At 40.6% G+C, this 20,771-nt stretch overlaps 2 protein-coding genes across 3 annotated transcripts; one reads left to right on the forward strand and one right to left on the reverse strand.

Moving 5' to 3' along the window:
• Nucleotides 1-74: 74 nt before the first annotated feature.
• LOC109879114 (dnaJ homolog subfamily B member 9-like) lies at nucleotides 75-3,103 on the reverse strand. Its single transcript, XM_020471307.2, has 3 exons — nucleotides 2,994-3,103; nucleotides 2,293-2,532; nucleotides 75-1,514 (listed from the first exon to the last, which is right to left on the reverse strand). The coding sequence occupies exons 2-3, from the start codon at nucleotides 2,507-2,509 to the stop codon at nucleotides 1,072-1,074; spliced, it is 660 nt and encodes a 219-aa protein (XP_020326896.1). The 5' UTR covers nucleotides 2,510-2,532; nucleotides 2,994-3,103; the 3' UTR covers nucleotides 75-1,071.
• Nucleotides 3,104-3,216: 113 nt separating this feature from the next.
• Nucleotides 3,217-15,099, forward strand: LOC109879110 (sugar phosphate exchanger 3-like). Of its 2 annotated transcripts, none has more exons than XM_020471296.2 (15): nucleotides 3,217-3,341; nucleotides 3,478-3,613; nucleotides 4,035-4,149; nucleotides 4,832-4,946; nucleotides 5,333-5,425; nucleotides 5,698-5,781; nucleotides 5,980-6,125; nucleotides 7,798-7,894; nucleotides 8,182-8,266; nucleotides 10,870-11,081; nucleotides 11,502-11,643; nucleotides 11,970-12,071; nucleotides 12,347-12,546; nucleotides 12,660-12,725; nucleotides 12,875-15,099. In XM_020471296.2, exons 3-15 carry the CDS (start codon nucleotides 4,073-4,075, stop codon nucleotides 12,965-12,967), a joined length of 1,512 nt encoding a protein of 503 aa, XP_020326885.1. In that variant the 5' UTR covers nucleotides 3,217-3,341; nucleotides 3,478-3,613; nucleotides 4,035-4,072; the 3' UTR covers nucleotides 12,968-15,099. The 2 variants fall into 2 exon arrangements, with proteins under 2 accessions (XP_020326885.1, XP_020326886.1); XM_020471297.2 differs by having other exon boundaries at nucleotides 3,478-3,609.
• The last annotated feature ends 5,672 nt before the right edge of the window (nucleotides 15,100-20,771 follow it).

Genomic DNA, 20,771 nt, shown 5'->3' on the forward strand with positions numbered 1-20,771 from the left:
TCTAAATCCATGGACCAAGAGAATAGAACAGGATAGAATGATAGGAATTGTAGAAATACATTTTAGTCTGCAGGGACCTTAGAGTAAATACATTTTTATTTCCAAACAAGTACTAATCCTCATCCTTTCAATAATTAAAAATAGATCATCCTTAGGATTAACAAAGTGCAGACAGCAGTCAATAACTGAACATTGGTTTCACACAAAATGACAATCAGGCAGCAAAGTTGAGGTAAGAGACAACAGAACAAAGGTGCTTGACTGCAAATATTGCACATAATAAAATGGCAGAAGAGGCACACTTTGCAGTAAAACAAAACAAGAGGTAACAGTTGATAATGGTGTATAACCATGTTAAATACATGTATATAGCTAGGTTCTCTTCAACTTCACCATGAGATTCAACTCATGTGCTCTATTCCTAACCGGGAAAGGTTTAAGATGGGCCTTGAAGTAAGTGACAGCAACTTAACACACTGGGGAGAATGAAGCAATGAGTCCACAATCAAATGCAACAGCTCTAAAAGTACAAGGCATAAGCAATATAAATGTGCTATAACACTGAATTTGTCATGATATTGGAAGAACTCTTTCTGAAAGAGAGAAATTGCTTTGGTTTTGCATAGCAATTTTAATGCTCCAGGAGGAAAATAGAAAGGACATTAAATAAAATGCTTATTTTTTCTTCTTCAACTCAATACAATTGCTACTCTCAAACAAAGATGGAAGCCAATAGAGAACCTGAGAAATGGGAGAGCCGGTGCTTAGCACGATGTAAACAAAGTCAATTGAAATCCAAATGGAGGCATCGTAACATGCAATGCTATCCAGAAGTAAGAACCTAATACATAAGCCCAGTTTAATTATAGCCAAAATGAGTGAAAGGTATTGCTTGAGAACAGTTTGTTTTATGGCCCATAGGCATCAACACATTTATAGCACACTTTTTTTTTTCCAAAACCACCCAAAATCATGTTCCACAAAGTGTTAAATTAACAGTAATTCCAAAATACCCACGATAGCTAAACTCATACCCAGTGAGTAGTAGAATATGTTTCTGGTGATAATAAATCAAGAACAGTCTGTGTATGTGGTGACCATGTTCCCTCTGCGCTGTGTCACTGTCCTGCAGTGTTGTTTTGCTGAGCCCTGGAACCGGCTGTCCGCCCCGCCCGTGTGTCCATTAAACGAGAACATCTTCTCCATGTCCTCAAACACGTCATCAAAGTGTTCTCCACCAAAGGAGCCCTGGAAGTGTCTCTTATGCCTGTTCTGGGCCTCCTGGTGGGCCAGGAAGTGGCTGTTGAAGGCCCTCTTGTGCTGGGCATGATGGGAGTGCTGGTTATGACCGAACAGGTCAGAGTCTCGGAACAGGTCATCAAAGTTGAAGTTAAAGTTCTGGTGGAAGTGCTGTCCACTCCTCCCACCTCCTGTGCCTGGCTCACCAAGGGAAGGGCCATGTCCAAACTGGTCATACTCCAGTCTCCTCTTATCGTCTGATAACGTCTCGTACGCTGGCAAAGGAAAGGAAACATGAGTCTCTTGGTGTCCACAGACATCAGAAAAACAACAAATGCTTTAACATAAAAAATGTCATGACTGACTGTAATGGGAATATTAATAAAATCAACAAAGTTCATATTCAGTTTAGAGTGATTAACACAATGTTAAGCATATTTACACGTTTTCCCTCTCTGTATTACACATGATTTCCAGTGTTCTGTTTGTAGCACTCGGGTTGCTGGTCACTAGACTCAATGCAGACTGTTATGGATTAAACTCACATCTGTTGATAGTGATTGACGCCAGACTGGAGGTACAAGGACTGAGGACACACTGATTATTATGGTATTGTCTGTGAACACGGTGGTTCTGTTGTAGCTGACAAAGTCACTGGCCTTTTTGACTCCCTACAAGCTTCTCGGCTGGTGTTAACAGTACATTTTCCGTTGCTGATTAGGCTATTGAGTCTTCTCGGTGAAGGCCAGTTCTGCTCCTGTCCGGGCTATTGTTATCCCTGCAAATTTGTAATTAAACCAGATACATTTTTTAAATTGATATTATCAACGACTGCTCTCCTTGTTCACCTGATAATGTCCATTACACTGACAATATTAAAGATTGGAAAAACACCCATTACTTGTTGAAATGTTTACAAAAGTATTAATACAACTACAGGATGAATCATTAACACTCCGTCCAATACATTTGATGTGGACTTGACGTAACGAGCCCTAATGGAACGGACGAGGGAGTGCCCATCTACCTAACACAGAAGTTGACAGCACTCACCCTCAGCTATTTCCCTGAACTTTGCCTCTGCGCCAGGACTCTTGTTTCGGTCAGGATGGTACTTCATGGCTAGCTTATGGAAGGCCTTCTTGATCTGACGCTCGGAGGCATCTTTTGGCACACCTAGGATGTCATAGTAGTCCCTCTGTGCCAGTATGAACTCAGTTATCATGAGAATACATACTGCTAACATTAAGACTGACTGTGCTGTGGCCATATTGGTGGTTAGCTCTTGCCTCCCTGCCCAGGAAAGAGAGAGGTTTGACAGTTAGTTGACAGTTTGTTACTGACACAAGCAAATTACAATGTAAGGTTGACAAAAGTATAACCATGTAAGCATGTTTTAACCTGTACTGTAGAAAGGAAGCACGGCATGGTACATCTGTAAAACTTGCTGTGTGACATAAGCTTTTCTTTTTGTTTCTAAAATAAATAAAAACTTTAGCTAGGGACATGATCTACAAATGTATTTATTCTAGTGAACAGATGGTTGAATCAGCCACAGAATGACCCAACCGTTTACATTGTATTTAAAGCAATTGGTAAGGCAGTTTGAATCAGTGAAAGTGGATGGGGGAGAAAAAGAGTGTCAGAATCACAAGCACGTAGAGACTGTGAAAACTACTTGAAACACAGTTCTGAACTGTATGCTAATTCTAAACTCAAATAAGCGTCGAATTAAAATAAAAGAGAGGATTTACCTTGAGATGCACTAACAACAGCCTCCTGGCTCTCTATCAGACGACACTGGCACAGCTGATCCGTAGGTGACAAACTATAGCGGGTTGCATCCCCCGGAGCTGTTACTCCACGACTCGCAATACTATTGGTTAATTTCTTCACATACTGACTCGAAACACCACGATTGGCTGAAACTAGGGGCATGTGGCTCTTATTTGCATGCGTTCACTTCCGGTACACTCCAGCCCTGTTGGTGGCAATAGGAAACGTGAAACCACAGATGAAGAAAACTGATTGCTACAGTGTAGCAGACTGGACTGTAGACAGATGATCTCAGACTAGCGTCGGTGTTTATGTGAATAAAACAGGTAAGTCCTTATCCGTTTGACCTCGACATTGATTGCATATTTGCATTTCCATGCAGTGTTATCCGATGCCTAATGTATCTTTAGTGAAAGAGAAGTATCGAGCTAGTGTATTTCATATGCTTTTACATATCACCAGAGTGAGTCACTTCAGTGCTGCACTGCTAGCCAGCGACAGAAGCAGACAGAAAGAAGACAGCACCCAAGGCTATGTATTGCTGTCCATAGCTAAATTCTTCCTATCTAGAACGAGTACACGTTTGCGGAAAAAGTAGGTAAGGAAATCTCAATATTTTGGGGGGGTTTTGCCTTTATTGACAGAATGTGATTCAGAGGGTGTTTACACCAGATACATCTTTCAGGCCAGGTTCCAAGGTTTGTTGGCTGTAGGACTAACAGTAAGGTCCCATGGTGAGAAGTAGGTTAATGATAACAACTTATGGTTATCTTTATTTGGAAGAGGCTGACCAAGACCTTTGACTTGTTTGTGGCTTTTATATCATTGGCCTTTTACCTACATTTGCTATGGTGAAAAATATCCACCTGGTCTCATAGGACTTTAAACCCCAGTTCTCTCTTTTCAGGCAAAGCTGTGTTTTTGACCTAAGGCTGTAGTGTTGAATAAACTAGTGTGGTGCTCTTCCCTCTCTGAACCCCCTCCCTCTCCTGCCTGCCTCTCCTGCTGTTCCCTTGAAGACCTCCACCCCTTCCCATCCCTCCTGGTGACCCCTGTGATGTCGTCCCCGTGCTGTGGCTTCCTGGCGCAGTACACCCACCATCACCTGGTCGCCTTCCTCCTCACCTTCTTTAGGTAAACTGAACTCCCACCAGCCTTGTAGGGATCTGCTATAAGACCCTCTGAATGTTCAGAGTTCTCATTCCAGTTCTCCTTTCCCTAAATGCTCTCTACACAAGCACTTATACCAGAGCATACATGCGCATTTGATACACAGGCTCACTTGTGCTCATATAGGCCAACATCCTCCTTAAGTAAATAGGGGCCCCAACGAGTGCTAATGCCTGGACTGGAGCTACAGTACTCAGTCTTATAAAGCTCTCCACTGTAATTACACTGTGGAAAAAATTGCTGCCTTTGCTTCCTGGTCAGACTGGTTGTTATCAGAGTAGGAGAAAGTGAACGTGTCAGACAGTTGAGCAGTAAGAATCAGATTCATGCTGAATCGGTTCTTCTCACATTCCCTATCCTGACCTCTGCACTCTGAGCCCTGACCTTTGACCCCTCTCGGCTGTGCCAAAGAAGTTGTGGTTTTGCTTTCCAGGTCCTGTCATCAGGAAGCGACGTATAGCCTAGAGTTCTTATTTACAGGTTATAGTCTTGAGGAATTTCTAGTAGTTGTAAACGGGCTGAGTACTGCACACCAGCTGCTTTAAACAGCTAAACACAGCATTGGAAGACCCTGGGTGTTTCTGGTCCCTTGTTGTGCTAGGAATATAACAGGGCTTTATTAAGTCTCCCCTCCCTCTCTCTCCAGCTATGTCCTCCTGCACGCCTCGAGGAAGACCTTCAGTAATGTGAAAGTGAGCATCTCAGCCCAGTGGACTCCCTCTGTGCAGAATGCCAGCTCTCCTGCCTTCTCACCCGGGGAGGTACGTACTCGGGAGGATGTGGATTCTCCTCCTTGAATTATCTCTCCTTTTCTCCTCCCCTGAGTGATGACCTCTGATATAATGACTTAAGTCCTGGATGTCTGCTGTTTTGCCTCAGTTTGCACCATTGTGTTTGGTCACGTGCGATCCTCAATATTTACTTTGTGTGCAGTGGATGGGGAAGTGTTATCAGGTGTGGCGCTACTGACGAGTGCTCTGCACGTGACCATAATGTTGAAACAGACCATGAAGTACAGCTAATACTAAGGGTTAAATAAAGCCCTTTACTCAGTTACTCTGACAACGTTTTTGTGTTAAATGATCTAAAGTTGAGTTATTGTGTTACTGTATGTATCTTTGATTGTCTATTCTGTATCTTCCTCCAGACATGGGAGCAGAATAACCTGTTTGCCGACTCCGATGGAGCCACTCTGTTTCTGGGTGTCCTCGACACCATCTTCCTGTTTTCCTATGCCGTGGTGAGTGTCGGGGTCAGCTTGGGTCACGGGGGGGGGGGGGGGGGGGGGGGGGGCTACTAGGTTGGTAGTCTAGCAACAGTGACTCAATGTAACCTAATCAGTCAGATCAGATTTACTTCTCTCTCCTGCCACATGCTAATATGCACATTAAACTAATGTATGCTAATTCATTAATGCCATCTTTCATTATCGACATGGAAACAAGCACATTGATGCGTAGTCAAAGCAGGAGGACAAGGTAAACATGCGTGTGTTGTTCAATATTCATGCAGGGCTTATATATGAGTGGAGTGATTGGAGATCGCATGAACCTCCGATATGTCCTCTGCTTTGGTCTGTGTGGTTCAGCCATAGTGGTAAGTGCTTTTATATTTCATATACATCTACACAGTTGTTACAACAGATTTATACAATCGGTACTTAGTGAAAACCTAATTACTACAATAGTCATATATACTGCAGATTCTGCATTTTGATCCCATTATATTTCACTGTGTTTTATTTAGTGGCGTAATCCAATATCACTTTCTGTTTTTCCCTCCTTCACTTCCCAGGAGTTTGTGTTTGGTACCCTGACTGAGTGGCTGCAGTTCTATAACATCTACCTGTACTGTGGTCTTTGGGTGCTGAACGGCCTACTGCAGTCTGCTGTCTGGCCCTGTGTGGTGGCAGTCATGGGGAACTGGTTCGGCAAGTCGGGGTGAGTATCATATCGCTTTCTCTGCCATGACACTAGGATACTCCAACACGGATCATTATTAGGGCTGGGAATTGCCAGGGACCTTACGATATGATAGCGATACAATATTTATTGCGATTCCCCCAATTCTATATGTATTGTGATTCGATATTGTGATTTTATTGCGATTCGGTGTTCCAAACGATATTGCTCACCGTATGTCTGAGAGAGCCATGAGAACTAGTTTTGGTCAGTCATGGAAATAAAAGGGCTGAAAACAAACGGTCACCCTAAAAATATGATGGCGAACAAGCTACGAAGGGAAAATACTGGAGTTTGGGTGTCGGTACAGCAAACCTAGCGCCAAAATAATATTGCAATATCGTCAAAAAGAATCTCCTCATCTGTAACTGTGTTTGTTTGCCCCATTACTACTGATCAATGCAGATCACTCACAGATTGAGTTAAGGTCCTTGAATGTCAACAATCAGAAGTTGTCTTTACAAACAGTAGCCTTGGGTGATTGCTTTAACTGTGGGGTCGTTCCATATGATTTCAATCGCTTTCTGACGGCACCCCTTTTGATTTGCCTGAAACCTTTCATACATGTTTGCCCATGGTGAAATTGGTCAGAAAGTAACTATTTTTTTTTGGACCTGAATGCCAAAACATTCAGGAGATAGGTGTTCAAAGTTGACCTATTTTTGCATACTGTTACGTTCTCCAACAAGAAAACCAAAAATGTTACGCAAACAGAAGGGGGAACTAAGAGTCAATGACCAACAACCAAAATGAAACGGGTGGTTTTAGGAGAGGTTCTGAAAGACACTGGCGTGTCCACTGAAAGTTGACTAGCAACCGCAACTGGAACCTAAAAGACGTCCACCATTGGCGCCCACTAAATTTGCCAAAGAGGCAAACGAAAGAAAAACCCGAGGTTAAAGACAGGAAGCAAACCAAAAAGGTGGAGCAAAACAAAATATTTTTTTGTCTAGAAATCAAAATCGGGTGCGCCAACTGAAGGTGTTAACCCTCTGCGTCTATCAAGACAACTGGAGCACAGGGCCAGCCGCTCTTAAATAGCGCCTGGGACAGGACAGGTTAACGCCTTCCCACTAAAGAGATGGCAACCAGCATAGGTGTATCCAATACTGACTAACAAGGTGACACCAATCGGTGCGCCCTACGTGCTAACGAGCTATACGTGCTAAAGTCCAACCATAAAACATAAATGGAAAAACCAAAACTTGTAACAATTCCCCACCCTACCATGAGACATCCATGTCTTTAGCACAGATAAAGATAAAAGGTTGGGTTTGATATCATTTAAAAGCTTACAAACGGGGTTTTTAGTCTATTCTATGATTTATGATAGATGATTTAATTTTAAGAAACTTTTTTATGCATAAACGTTATTTATCTAAAAACAAGTGACCTCAGATTTGACTAATTTTCACAAATGTTGTAGTTTAGACCCTATTTTTACATAATCTAAGACTTTATTTTACATCAAAGGGGGTGCCGTCAGAAAGTGATTGAAATCATACGGAACGACCCTGTGATGTACCGATTTATTCTTGGTTCTGTTGTATTCTAGAAGACAAGGTTCTAATTGAGTATTGTGTTGAGCATGTCGTGTGTGTGTTGTGCATGTTCTTGAGAGTAACCGCTGTATGTCTCCTCCTCCCTCCAGGCGAGGTTTTGTGTTTGGCCTGTGGAGTGCCTGTGCGTCTGTTGGGAACATCCTGGGCGCTTTCCTGGCATCCAGTGTTCTCAAGTACGGTTATGAGGTGAGTGCAGACACACACAGATATACCTATTACAGATCCGCTCTGGGACTCACCTTTTTTTTTAAATAAAGTCTAGATGAAAAACGGACATGCTATGTAGCATAGACAATACCTGGCATGGTCTAGTTAGTAAGTCTCTAGAAAATGTCACTACATTGTTGTTGAGAGAAAAGTGAAGTTATGTGGTGGTGTCTTTCTCTCAACCTCTTGCTACATAGTTAGCTACATAGCACGAACAGCACAATTCACAATACAAGTCACCCCAGTGTTTTGCTGTGTTTCTGCAGTATGCCTTCCTGGTCACTTCAGTGCTGCAGTTTGCTGGTGGGGTGGTGGTGTTCTTTGGTCTGCTCACCTCCCCTAAAGAAGTGGGTGAGTATTAGGTCCGCATATGTCCAGTTTCCCTCATTGGTCTGGCATTGTCTCCCTATCATTGTGTCATACTGTACATTCTTTCACTTCAAGTCTCAAGTTCTATTAGTCGTGTGTACAGGATACGCATGGTACACCACCGTCCAATGAAATGCTTACTTGCTGGTTCCTTCTCGAAAATAATACAAGATAAGAGTACGAGCATAAAGTAAATGGCTCAGTAGAATAGAATAAACATTGAAGCAACTTCCTCCCTTCTGTGCCATCTAATTGTTTGTTTCAATTCTCTTGACATTAATTGTTATTGTTCCTTGAGGAAGTTAAAAAAGTGTGTGTGTGTGTGTGTGTGTGTGTGTGTGTGTGTGTGTGTGTGTGTGGAATATGATATAAAGCACATATAAACTAGAGGTCGACCGATTTATGATTTTTCAACATGATACCGATTATTGGAGGACCCCCAAAAAAAGCAGATACCGATTTAAATGGCCAATTTAAATTATTTTTAAAAAGTATTTATTTGTAATAATGACAATTACAACAATACTGAATGAACACTTATTTTAACTTAATATAATACATCAATAAAATCTATTTAGTCTCAAATAAATAATGAAACATGTTCAATTTGATTTAAATAATGCAAAAACAAAGTGTTGTAAAAGTGCAATATTTGCCATGTAAAAAAGCTAACGTTTCAGTTCCTTGCTCAGAACATGAGAACATATAAAAGCTGGTGGTTCCTTTTAACATGAGACTTCAATATACCAAGGTAAGAGGTTTTAGGTTGTAGTTAATATGGTATTTATAGGACTATTTCTCTCTCTACCATTTGTATTTCATATACCTTTGACTATTGGATGTTCTTATAGGCACTTTAGTATTGCCAGTGTAACAGTATAGCTTCCGTCCCTCTCCTCGCCCCTACCTGGGCTCGAACCAGGAACACATTGACAAAAGCCACACTCGAAGCAGCGTTACCCATCGCTCCACAAAAGCTGCGGCCCTTGCAGAGCAAGGGGAATAACTACTCCAAGTCTCAGAGCGAGTGACATTTGAAATGCTATTAGCGCGCACCCCGCTAACTAGCTAGCCATTTCCCATCGGTCACACCAGCCATTAGGCTGATAGGCTTGAAGTCATAAACAGCGCTGTGCTTGCGAAGAGCTGCTGGCAAAACGCACAAAAGTGCTGTTTGAATGAATGCTTACGAGCCTGCTGCTGCCTACCATCGCTCAGTCAGACTGCTCTATCAAATATAAAATCATAGACTTAATTATAACTTAATAACACACAGAAATACGAGCCTTTGGTCATTAATATGGTCGAATCCGGAAACTATCATTTCGAAAACAAAACGTTTATTATTTCAGTGAAATACGGAACCGTTCGGTATTTTATCTAACTGGTGGCATCCCTAAGTCTAAATATTCTTGTTACATTGTACAACCTTCAAAGTTATGTCATAATTACGTAGAATTCTGGCAAATTAGTCCGCAATGAGCCAGGCTGCCCAAACTGTTGCATATACAGTGCCTTGCGAAAGTATTCGGCCCCCTTGAACCTTGCGACCTTTTGCCACATTTCAGGCTTCAAACATAAAGATATAAAACTGTATTTTTTTGTGAAGAATCAACAACAAGTGGGACACAATCATGAAGTGGAACGACATTTATTGGATATTTCAAACTGAGAGAGGCTGGACTGAGGGCTTGTAGGCCTGTTGTAAGGCAGGTCTTCACCAGACATCACCGGCAACCGCGTCGCCTATGAGCACAAACCCACCGTCGCTGGACCAGACAGGACTGGCAAAAAGTGCTCTTCACTGACGAGTTGCGGTTTTGTCTCACATGGGGTGATGGTCGGATTTGTGTTTATCGTCGAAGGAATGAGCGTTACACCGAGGCCTGTACTCTGGAGCGGGATCGAGGTGGAGGATCCGTCACGGTCTGGGGCGGTGTGTCACAGCATCATCTGACTGAGGTTGTTGTCATTGCAGGCAATCTCAACGCTGTGCGTTACAGGGAAGACATTCTCCTCCCTCATGCCCCTCCTGCAGGCTCATCCTGACATGACCCTCCAGCATGACAATGCCACCATCCATACTGCTCGTTCTGTGCGTGATTTCCTGCAAGACAGGAATGTCAGTGTTCTGCTATGGCCAGTGAAGAGCCTGTATCTCATTCCCATTGAGCACGTCTGGGACCTGTTGGATCGGAGGGTGAGGGCTAGAGCCATTCCCCCCCCAGAAATGTCCGGGAACTTGCAGGTGCCTTGGTGGAGGAGTGGGGTAACATCTCACAGCAAGAACTGGCAAACCTGGTGCAGTCCATGAGGAGGAGATGAACTGCAGTACTTAATGCAGCTGGTGGCCACACCAGATACTGCCCCCCCGCCCCCTTGTTCAGGGACACATTATTCAATTTCTGTCTGTCACATGTCTGTGGAACTTGTTCAGTTTATTTCTCAGTTGTTGAATCTTGTAATGTTCATACAAATATTTACACATTACGTTTGCTGAAAATAAACGCATTTAGTTTTGCTGAGTTTAGCTACAATATACTTTGACTCTTTTGATGAAGAGTGGTGTTTCTCTGTCCCATCAGGTTTGTGTTTGGAGTCAGAAACAGGTCTGAGACCAGTGGAAAGAGACGCAGACAGCCACAGGCCTCTGATGAGTGATGAAGAGGATGAGGAGGGATCGGAGGAGGTGTGTGACGGAGGGTACTACACCATCCAGCAGGGGGATGAGGAGCCGCGGGAAACACCCAAAGCCATCGGATTCTGCCAGGCCTTCTGCCTTCCCGGAGTGCTGCCTGTGAGTGGGATATTACTAGAGCTCTCTTTGTGTCTCTGTCTCTTTCGCATGACCTCCCTAACTCTGGTCGGCGGTCACCCACTCTCTCTTTTGCACTCACCCTCCTATCGCCCTCTTTCATTCACCCCCCCCCCCCCCCCTGTCTATATCCTTATCTATTTCTATATCTAGCATCTTATCATCCTCTCTGCTATCTGCCCCTCCCGGTTTATGAGTTTCCATTCTATCTCAATTCTTTGGCTGACAGTTTTGTTTAGGAGGGGGTGAACACGTCGCTAGTTGCATTAGTATCTTTCTCTGAACAAATGGACCAATAAAGCAAGTATTGTATTATGGAGCATCTGACGATCTGAAGATTTTAGTTCTGGCTTTCTGAGATGGCTCATCCAGTAACTGGTGACTGTCATCCTCTCTCCCCAGTATTCCCTGGCGTACGCCTGTCTGAAGCTGGTCAACTACTCCTTCTTCTTCTGGTTGCCCTTCTACCTGAGCAGGAACTTTGGCTGGAAGGAGGCCCAGGCCGACAGGCTCTCTGTGTGGTACGACGTGGGAGGCATCATAGGTGAGTGTTACGGCCCAGGCCTAGTTAACGCTGGCTGTATGGACTGGTTAATATGAATGACATTGGTGTTGTTGACTACGGTTTAGATGTGGTAACATCCTAGCTAGCTATGCGGAGTCATTTATCTATGCCGTCTAAAGGGGTCTACACAGTCTACGCCAACGGAGCCGACGGAGGTCCGTTTGCAACGCTCTCTACGTAGTTCCACGTACAGTTGTGCGACTGGATTTTTGGAACGACTGTGTAGACCCCTTTAGACGGTACAGGAAATAGTGTATTCTCTCTCTCTCTCTCACTCACTCACTCACTCACTCACTCACTCACAGGTGGTACGATCCAGGGCCTGATCTCAGACTTCATGGGGAAGAGAGCTCCAGTGTTAGCCGTCAGTCTGCTGCTGGCTATGGGAGCCCTGGTGGGTTACAGTCGTGAGTACTCCTCCTTCTTTCATCTGCCGTCCTCCTTTTTCTAGCCCAAAACATTTCACTATATTATTCAGGCCAACATTCCATTTTAATGTGATCTAATTTATTTAAGGGAAAAAATGGAAATGGTTCATTGTGTTTTATGCCAATTTTAGACCACCAAAGGGGAGCCCGTGATGGCGGAAAAAGAAAAATAGAACCACATCCCTTGCTGTCTCATACACAATCCACAAAAAAACAAAAATGTGTGAATTAACCCTGTGTTGTCCCCCCCTCAGACTCCCCTCCGGACCAGGTGGTGAATGCAGCTCTCCTGGCCACCACAGGTTTCTTCATAGGAGGACCGTCCAACATGATCAGCTCAGCCATCTCTGCAGACCTGGGGCGACAGGAGGCCCTCAGGGGCAGTCAGGAGGCTCTGGCTACCGTCACCGGCATAGTGGACGGGACCGGGAGTATTGGAGCTGCAGTGGGACAGGTAACACACACTAGAGACCGAGAAAGTACACACATACATACAGTACATGCATAGACACAGAAATATGTGCTTTCCAGTGATTTAATGATGAGTTTTTTTACCTTGTCTTCCAGTATTTGGTATCAGTGATCGAGAGCAAGCTGGGCTGGATGTTTGTCTTCTACTTCTTCATCGTCATGGTAAGATCATCATGTCTAACCCATAATGTGAGACAATGTTCATGTCTTCCAGAAATGAGTCACTCATTCTCCTCAGGAGCATCTTACATAAGGCACTGTGTTGTCCCTGTTGGTGACATATTTGGTCCTGTTATTTGATCGTCTCACAGACCGGCTGCAGCATAGTCTTCATCTTGCCGCTGATTGTGACTGAGATTCGGGCCATGTGGAGGGAGAGACGGGCACGGACAAACGAGCTGTGAAGCCTTCCTCACGGGGGGCCATGTTGTTTCCTACTCCTTCCCTATGGGGCCTACTGCCTGTCAGTCAGACTATGTCCACTGATCACTACTGTAGACGTATGTACAACATGTCTATGAATGTGTCCAGTCTATGTATATATTTGGTCAGAAACACGTTTTTTTTTTTTTAAAGATATTACTTCAGCGCCTTTTACGAGTGGGGGCAGGGCCCTCTCAATGTTTGTAGTCAAAGATAGGAAGTTCCAAGCAGCTAACGATTATTCCAATTCCTTTACCAGTTTACTGGAGTGTATAATGATTACTTGTATAGAATGATTGAATCTGCTCATTTGCTTAGTAGAGATCAGATTTCAAAGACACACAAAACTCTCCATCACTCACTCATAGAATCTCACACACGTCCGCTCGGTGGATTTTTAGTCATTGCCTGTAGCACACACTGTAGTCAGTGACCACGTTTACATGTGCAAGGTATTGTGGACAGTAGCTGGTATCCCGCAGAAGGGCTTATTCGGGTTAAGCTGTTTACATGCACTTTTGATATCCCGCTCACAAGTATCCCTGTACCGATGAATAAACGGATTATTCCTCATTTGAAATTGATTTTGGTTAAATATTAACTGAAATTTGGCCTATAACCTTTCACATACAGCGTAATATAATATTAACTCTTGCAGAATTATGCATTTCTTGTAGTGAAATTACACAACAAATGTTAATTTTGTCTAGGAAACAGGAGTGGAGAAATACGAATTCTTTCAGCATCTCTTGAGGAAATGCAAGTGCGTGTGTTTTCGTTGACACTGTTATGCAAGCAGACAGTATTTCAACCACTTAAAATATGCACCCAAGACAGACTAAAGTCTTATCATAAACCAATTTCATCGTTTTCTCAGCTTTTAATTTCACTAAAACCAGTCAACCTGATGACATTTGGGCATTTTGCAAAGACCAAATATTTTCACAGTTCTCCCCGGGTCCCTAAACGAAACAGACAACTTTACCGGTTTTAACTAGATTACTAATGCACTCATTCTGTCAATGTAAGGGCCATGATTCTGTTGAGCACTACTTTATTTCGTCTTCTGGGGCAACAAGTTATGACCGAAGAGAAGCTGCATGTATCTAACTATAGTTGACAAACAAATGTCCTTCCAAATGTCGGAAATTGTAAACAGAAAGTTGTCTAAATTACGCTACACGGTCCAGGATGGAGTATCGGCAAAAATAAATTATCATGGTGGATGGAACTGAGCAGTTTGCCTACTTTTGGAAGTGATTTGTTTAACATTCAGATGAAAACATCACACAACACCCATTATACCTGAAACTGAGCCCACACAGACTGCGAAAAACAACAGTAAACGGGATAAGATGTTTGCATGCCACAGTATCCCATCTAAGCAGCAAATCCAAGGCATTTTATCCGGGTTTCTCATAACCGGGATACAAACTTTTTCGGGTTATTGTAAAAGAGATATGATGTTTACGTGTGTCAACTCAAGAGAGTACTTGGGTACCCCGAATAATAACGGAATATTGGTGTGCATGTAAACGTGGTCAGACTAAACGGTACGTTTGCCAAACAAGTTTTTAAGCGGCTTTTATAAGTCTTAACGGTCAGTTAACAAACATGAACTGCACGCCTCTGAAATATTTTCCTTATCAAAATTATTTAAAGGTATACTGATTTGATTTACTGTATGTACATAAATTAAAACGGTACAAGTAGTTCTTCTGGTTCGATTGGTATCAGTTGCTAAATTACTGTAGTGGTTTTAACCAAGGCCACAAGTGCATTTCAGCTGGTCCAGGGCCTGCTAAACTTGATGACATGGAATGTGTATTTAATTTTATCATTGTCGAATGTATGTTCTTAATCTGTGGTAAATGTTCATTTTTCCCCGTATGTGCACTTTAAATTCATGTTTTAACGAGCCTACGTTTTATTTATTTTTCAAGAAAAGCAAATGGTCTTTTTCAAAACTGTTGACTCCTATCTTTTATTCTTCCCAAGGGAATTTACGATATATTTTGGGAAACCACCTCAATGAATTTGAACTTAAATGACCTAAACTGTATTCACACAACTTACTTTTTTGTATAAATCTCATAAAGCAATGAAACCAGCATTTAGAAACCTTGAATTAGCATACTTGGCAGGATGATTTATTTTCACCTATAAAATGGACACAAATTAAGAGGATCCGTTCAGAAGGATTTAGTAAATTACTAATGGGATAGATATCCTGTAGTGGATAAATTCTGCTCAATCCTGTTGCAGATGTGTTACGTCACTTCAGAACCACCAGGAGGAGCCCTTAAGGCAGAAATAATACGATAAAAATGTGTGGTAATAGTAGGCCTAATAGAATTAGTAGACTCAATATGTGTAGAATTAGTAGGCCTAATATAATTAGTAGACCTAATATGTGTAGAATTAGTAGGTCTAATATGTGTAGAATTAGTAGGCCTAATATAATTAGTAGAATTAATATGTGTAGAATTAGTAGGTCTAATATGTGTAGAATTGGTAGAATTAATATGTGTAGAATTAGTAGGCCTAATATAATTAGTAGACTTAATGTGTAAAATTAGTAGGCCTATAGACTTAATGTGTAGAATTAGTAGGCTTAATAGAATTTGTAGAATTAATGTGTAGAATTAGTAGGTCTATGTATATAATTAGTAGGCCTAATATGTGTAGAATTAGTAGGTCTAATAGAATTAGTAGACTTAATGTGTAGAATTAGTAGGCCTAATATAATTAGTAGACTTAATATGTGTAGAATTAGTAGGCCTAATATAATTAGTAGGTCTAATATGTGTAGAATTAGTAGGCCTAATATAATTAGTAGAATTAATATGTGTAGAATTAGTAGGTCTAATATGTGTAGAATTGGTAGAATTAATATGTGTAGAATTAGTAGGCCTAATAGAATTAGTAGACTTAATAGAATTATTAGACTTAAAATGTGTAGAATTAGTAGGCCTGATGGAATTAGTAGACTTAATATGTGTAGAATTAGTAGGTCTAATATGTGTAGAATTAGTAGGCCTAATATGTGTAGAATTAGTATGCCTAATATAATTAGTAGACTTAATGTGTAGAATTAGTAGGTCTAATAGAATTAGTAGACTTAATATGTGTAGAATTAGTAGGCTTAATAGAATTAGTATACTTAATATGTGTAGAATTAGTAGACGTAATATGTGTAGAATTAGTAGGTCTAATATAATTAGTAGACTTAATGTGTAGAATTAGTAGTCCTAATAGAATTGGTTGGCCTAATATGTGTTGAATTAGTAGGCTTAATAGAATTAGTAGGCCTAATATGTGTAGAATTAGTAGGCCTAATATGTGTAGAATTAGTAGGCCTAATAGAATTTGTAGTCCTAATAGAATTGGTTGGCCTAATATGTGTAGGCTTAATATAATTAGTAGAATTAATATGTGTAGAATTAGTAGGCCTAATAGAATTGGTAGACTTCATATGTGTAGAATTAGTAGGCCTAATATAATTAGTAGACTTAATATATGTAGAATTAGTAGGTCTAATATAATTAGTAGACTTAATATGTGTAGAATTGGTAGGTCTAATAGAATTAGTAGGTCTAATAGAATTAGTAGACTTAATATGTGTAGAATTAGTAGGCTTAATATAATTAGTAGACTTAATATGTGTAGAATTAGTATGCCTAATATAATTAGTAGACTTAATGTGTAGAATTAGTAGGTCTAATAGAATTAGTAGACTTAATATGTGTAGAATTAGTAGGCTTAATAGAATTAGTATACTTAATATGTGTAGAATTAGTAGACGTAATATGTGTAGAATTAGTAGGTCTAATATAATTAGTAGACTTAATGTGTAGAATTAGTAGTCCTAATAGAATTGGTTGGCCTAATATGTGTTGAATTAGTAGGCTTAATAGAATTAGTAGGCCTAATATGTGTAGAATTAGTAGGCCTAATATGTGTAGAATTAGTAGGCCTAATAGAATTTGTAGTCCTAATAGAATTGGTTGGCCTAATATGTGTAGGCTTAATATAATTAGTAGAATTAATATGTGTAGAATTAGTAGGCCTAATAGAATTGGTAGACTTCATATGTGTAGAATTAGTAGGCCTAATATAATTAGTAGACTTAATATATGTAGAATTAGTAGGTCTAATATAATTAGTAGACTTAATATGTGTAGAATTGGTAGGTCTAATAGAATTAGTAGGTCTAATAGAATTAGTAGACTTAATATGTGTAGAATTAGTAGGCTTAATATAATTAGTAGACTTAATATGTGTAGAATTAGTAGGCTTAATATAATTTGTAGAATTAATATGTTTAGAATTAGTAGGCCTAATAGAATTAGTAGACTTAATATGTGTAGAATTAGTAGGCCGAATAGAATTAGTAGACTTAATATGTGTAGAATTAGTAGGTCTAGTAGAATTAGTAGATTTAATATGTGTAGAATTAGTAGGCCGAATATAATTAGTAGGCCTAATAGAATTAGTAGATTTAATATGTGTAGAATTAGTAGGCCGAATATAATCAGTAGGTCTAATATGTGTATAATTAGTAGGTCTAGTAGAATTAGTAGGCCTAATATGTGTAGAATTAGTAGGCCTAATATAATTAGTAGACTTAACGTTTAGAATTTGTAGGCTTAATAGAATTAGTAGACTTAATGTGTAGAATTAGTAGGCCTAATAGAATTAGTAGACTTAATATGTATAGAATTAGTAGACTTAATATGTGTAGAATTAGTAGGTCTAATTAGTAGACTTAATATGTGTAGAATTAGTAGGCCTGATATGTGTAGAATTAGTAGGTCTAATATAATTAGTAGGTCTAATATGTGTATGATTAGTAGGTCTAATAGAATTAGTAGACTTAATATGTGTAGAATTAGTAGGCCTAATATAATTAGTAGACTTAATATGTGTAGGATTAGTAGGCCTTATATAATTAGTAGACCTAATAGAATTGGTTGGCCTAATATGTGTTGAATTAGTAGGCCTAATAGAATTAGTAGGCCTAATGTGTAGAATTAGTAGGCCTAATATGTGTAGAATTAGTAGGCCTAATATGTGTAGAATTAGTAGGGCTAATAGAATTAGTAGACTTAATATGTGTAGAATTAGTAGGTCTAATAGAATTAGTAGACTTAATATGTGTAGAATTAGTAGGCTTAATAGAATTAGTAGGCCTAATAGAATTAGTTGGCCTAATATGTGTTGAAATAGTTGGCCTAATATGTGTTGAATTAGTAGGACTAATATAATTAGTAGACTTCATGTGTAGAATTAATAGGTCTAATATACACTGCTCAAAAAAATAAAGGGAACACTAAAATAACACATCCTAGATCTGAATGAATGAAATATTCTTATTTAATACCTTTTTCTTTACATAGTTGAATGTGCTGACAACAAAATCACACACAAATTATCAATGGAAATCTAATTTATCAACCCATGGAGGTCTGGATTTGGAGTCACACTCAAAATTAAAGTGGAAAACCACACTACAGGCTGATCCAACTTTGATGTCATGTCCTTAAAACAAGTCAAAATGAGGCTCAGTAGTGTGTGTGGCCTCCACGTGCCTGTTTGACCTCCCTACTACGCCTGGGCATGCTCCTGATGAGGTGGCGGATGGTCTCCTGAGGGATCTCCTCCCAGACCTGGACTAAAGCATCCGCCAACTCCTGGACAGTCTGTGGTGCAACGTGGCGTTGGTGGATGGAGCGAGACATGATGTCCCAGATGTGCTCAATTGGATTCAGGTCTGGGGAACGGGCGGGCCAGTCCATAGCATCAATGCCTTCCTCTTGCAATAACTGCTGACACACTCCAGCCACATGAGGTCTAGCATTGTCTTGCATTAGGAAAATCCCAGGGCCAACCACACCAGCATATGGTCTCACAAGGGGTCTGAGGATCTCATCTCGGTACCTAATGGCAGTCAGGCTGCATCTGGCTAGAATATGAAGGGCTATGCGACTCCCCAAAGAAATGCCACCCCACACCATGACTGACCCACCGCCAAACCGGTCATGCTGGAGGATGTTGCAGGCAGCAGAACGTTCTCCACGGCGTCTCCAGACTGTCAGGTCTGTCACATGTGTTCAGTGTGAACCTGCTTTCATCTGTGAAGAGCACAGCGCGCCAGTGGCGAATTTGCCAATCTTGGTGTTCTCTGGCAAATGCCAAACGTCCTGCACGGTGTTGGGCTGTAAGCACAACCCCCACCTGTGGACGTCGGACACTCATGGAGTCTGTTTCTGACCGTTTGTGCAGACACATGCACATTTGTGGCCTGCTGGAGGTCATTTTGCAGGGCTCTGGCAGTGCTCCTCCTTGCACAAAGGCGGAGGTAGCGGTCCTGCTGCTGGGTTGTTGCCCTCCTACGGCCTCCTCCACGTCTCCTGATGTACTGGCCTGTCTCCTGGTAGCGCCTCCATGCTCTGGACACTACGCTGACAGACACAGCAAACCTTCTTGCCACATCTCGCATTGATGTGCCATCCTGGATGAGCTGCACTACCTGAGCCACTTGTGTGGGCTGTAGACTCAGTCTCATGCTACCACTAGAGCGAAAGCATTCAAAAGTGACCAAAACATCAGCCAGGAAGCATAGGAACTGAGAAGTGGTCTGTGGTCCCCACCTGCAGAACCACTCCTTTATTGGGGGTGTCTTGCTAAATGCCTATAATTTCCACCTGTTGTCTATTTCATTTGCACAACAGCATGTTACATTTATTGTCAATCAGTGTTGCTTCCTAAGTGGACAGTTTGATTTCACAGAAGTGTGATTGACTTGGAGTTACATTGTGTTGTTTAAGTGTTCCCTTTATTTTTTTGAGCAGTCTAATTAGTAGGCTTTATATGTGTAGAATTAGTAGGTCTAATATAATTAGTATAATTATATGTGTAGAATTAGTAAGCCTAATAGAATTAGTAGGCCTAATAGAATTAGTAGACTTAATATGTGTAGAATTAGTAGGTCTAATAGAATTAGTAGGCATAATATGTGTAGAATTAGGTCTAATAGAATTAGTAGACTTAATATATGTAGAATTTGTAGGCCTAATAGAATTAGTAGTCTTAATATGTGTTGAATTAGTAGGCCTAATATGTGTAGAATTAGTAGGCCTAATATGTGTAGAATTAGTAGGCCTAATATAATTAGTAGACTTAATATGTGTAGAATTAGTAGGTCTAATAGAATTAGTAGACTTAATGTGTAGAATTAGTAGGCCTAATAGAATTAGTAGACTTAATATGTGTAGAATTAGTAGGCCTAATATGTGTAGAATTAGTAGGCCTAATAGAATTAGTAGACTTAATGTGTTGAATTAGTAGGCCTGATATGTGTTGAATTAGTAGGCCTGATATGTGTAGAATTAGTAGGCCTGATATGTGTAGAATTAGTAGGCCTGATATGTGTTGAATTAGTAGAATTAATATGTGTAGAATTAGTAGGCCTGATATGTGTTGAATTAGTAGGCCTGATATGTGTTGAATTAGTAGAATTAATATGTGTAGAATTAGTAGGCCTGATATGTGTTGAATTAGTAGACTTAATATGTGTTGAATTAGTAGGCCTGATATGTGTTGAATTAGTAGGCCTGATATGTGTTGAATTAGTAGGCCTGATATGTGTAGAATTAGTAGGCCTGATATGTGTAGAATTAGTAGGCCTGATATGTTTTGAATTAGTAGGCCTGATATGTGTTGAATTAGTAGACTTAATATGTGTAGAATTAGTAGGCCTGATATGTGTTGAATTAGTAGACT

Source organism: Oncorhynchus kisutch, linkage group LG19 (genome assembly GCF_002021735.2).
Source record: "Oncorhynchus kisutch isolate 150728-3 linkage group LG19, Okis_V2, whole genome shotgun sequence".
Taxonomy (NCBI): Eukaryota; Metazoa; Chordata; class Actinopteri; order Salmoniformes; family Salmonidae; genus Oncorhynchus; species Oncorhynchus kisutch.

What these genes read in the sequence shown, in the direction of transcription:
- LOC109879114 (XM_020471307.2), bottom strand. Translation starts at nt 2,509, where the DNA reads ATGGCCACAGCACAGTCAGTCTTAATGTTAGCAGTATGTATTCTCATG. An exon ending in GTTCAGGGAAATAGCTGAGG is followed by an intron (nt 1,515 to 2,292) that starts GTGAGTGCTGTC and finishes TTCCTTTGCCAG; the next exon opens with CGTACGAGACGTTATCAGAC.
- LOC109879110 (XM_020471296.2), top strand. Translation starts at nt 4,073, where the DNA reads ATGTCGTCCCCGTGCTGTGGCTTCCTGGCGCAGTACACCCACCATCAC. An exon ending in CACCTCCCCTAAAGAAGTGG is followed by an intron (nt 8,267 to 10,869) that starts GTGAGTATTAGG and finishes CTGTCCCATCAG; the next exon opens with GTTTGTGTTTGGAGTCAGAA. An exon ending in TTGGAGCTGCAGTGGGACAG is followed by an intron (nt 12,547 to 12,659) that starts GTAACACACACT and finishes CTTGTCTTCCAG; the next exon opens with TATTTGGTATCAGTGATCGA.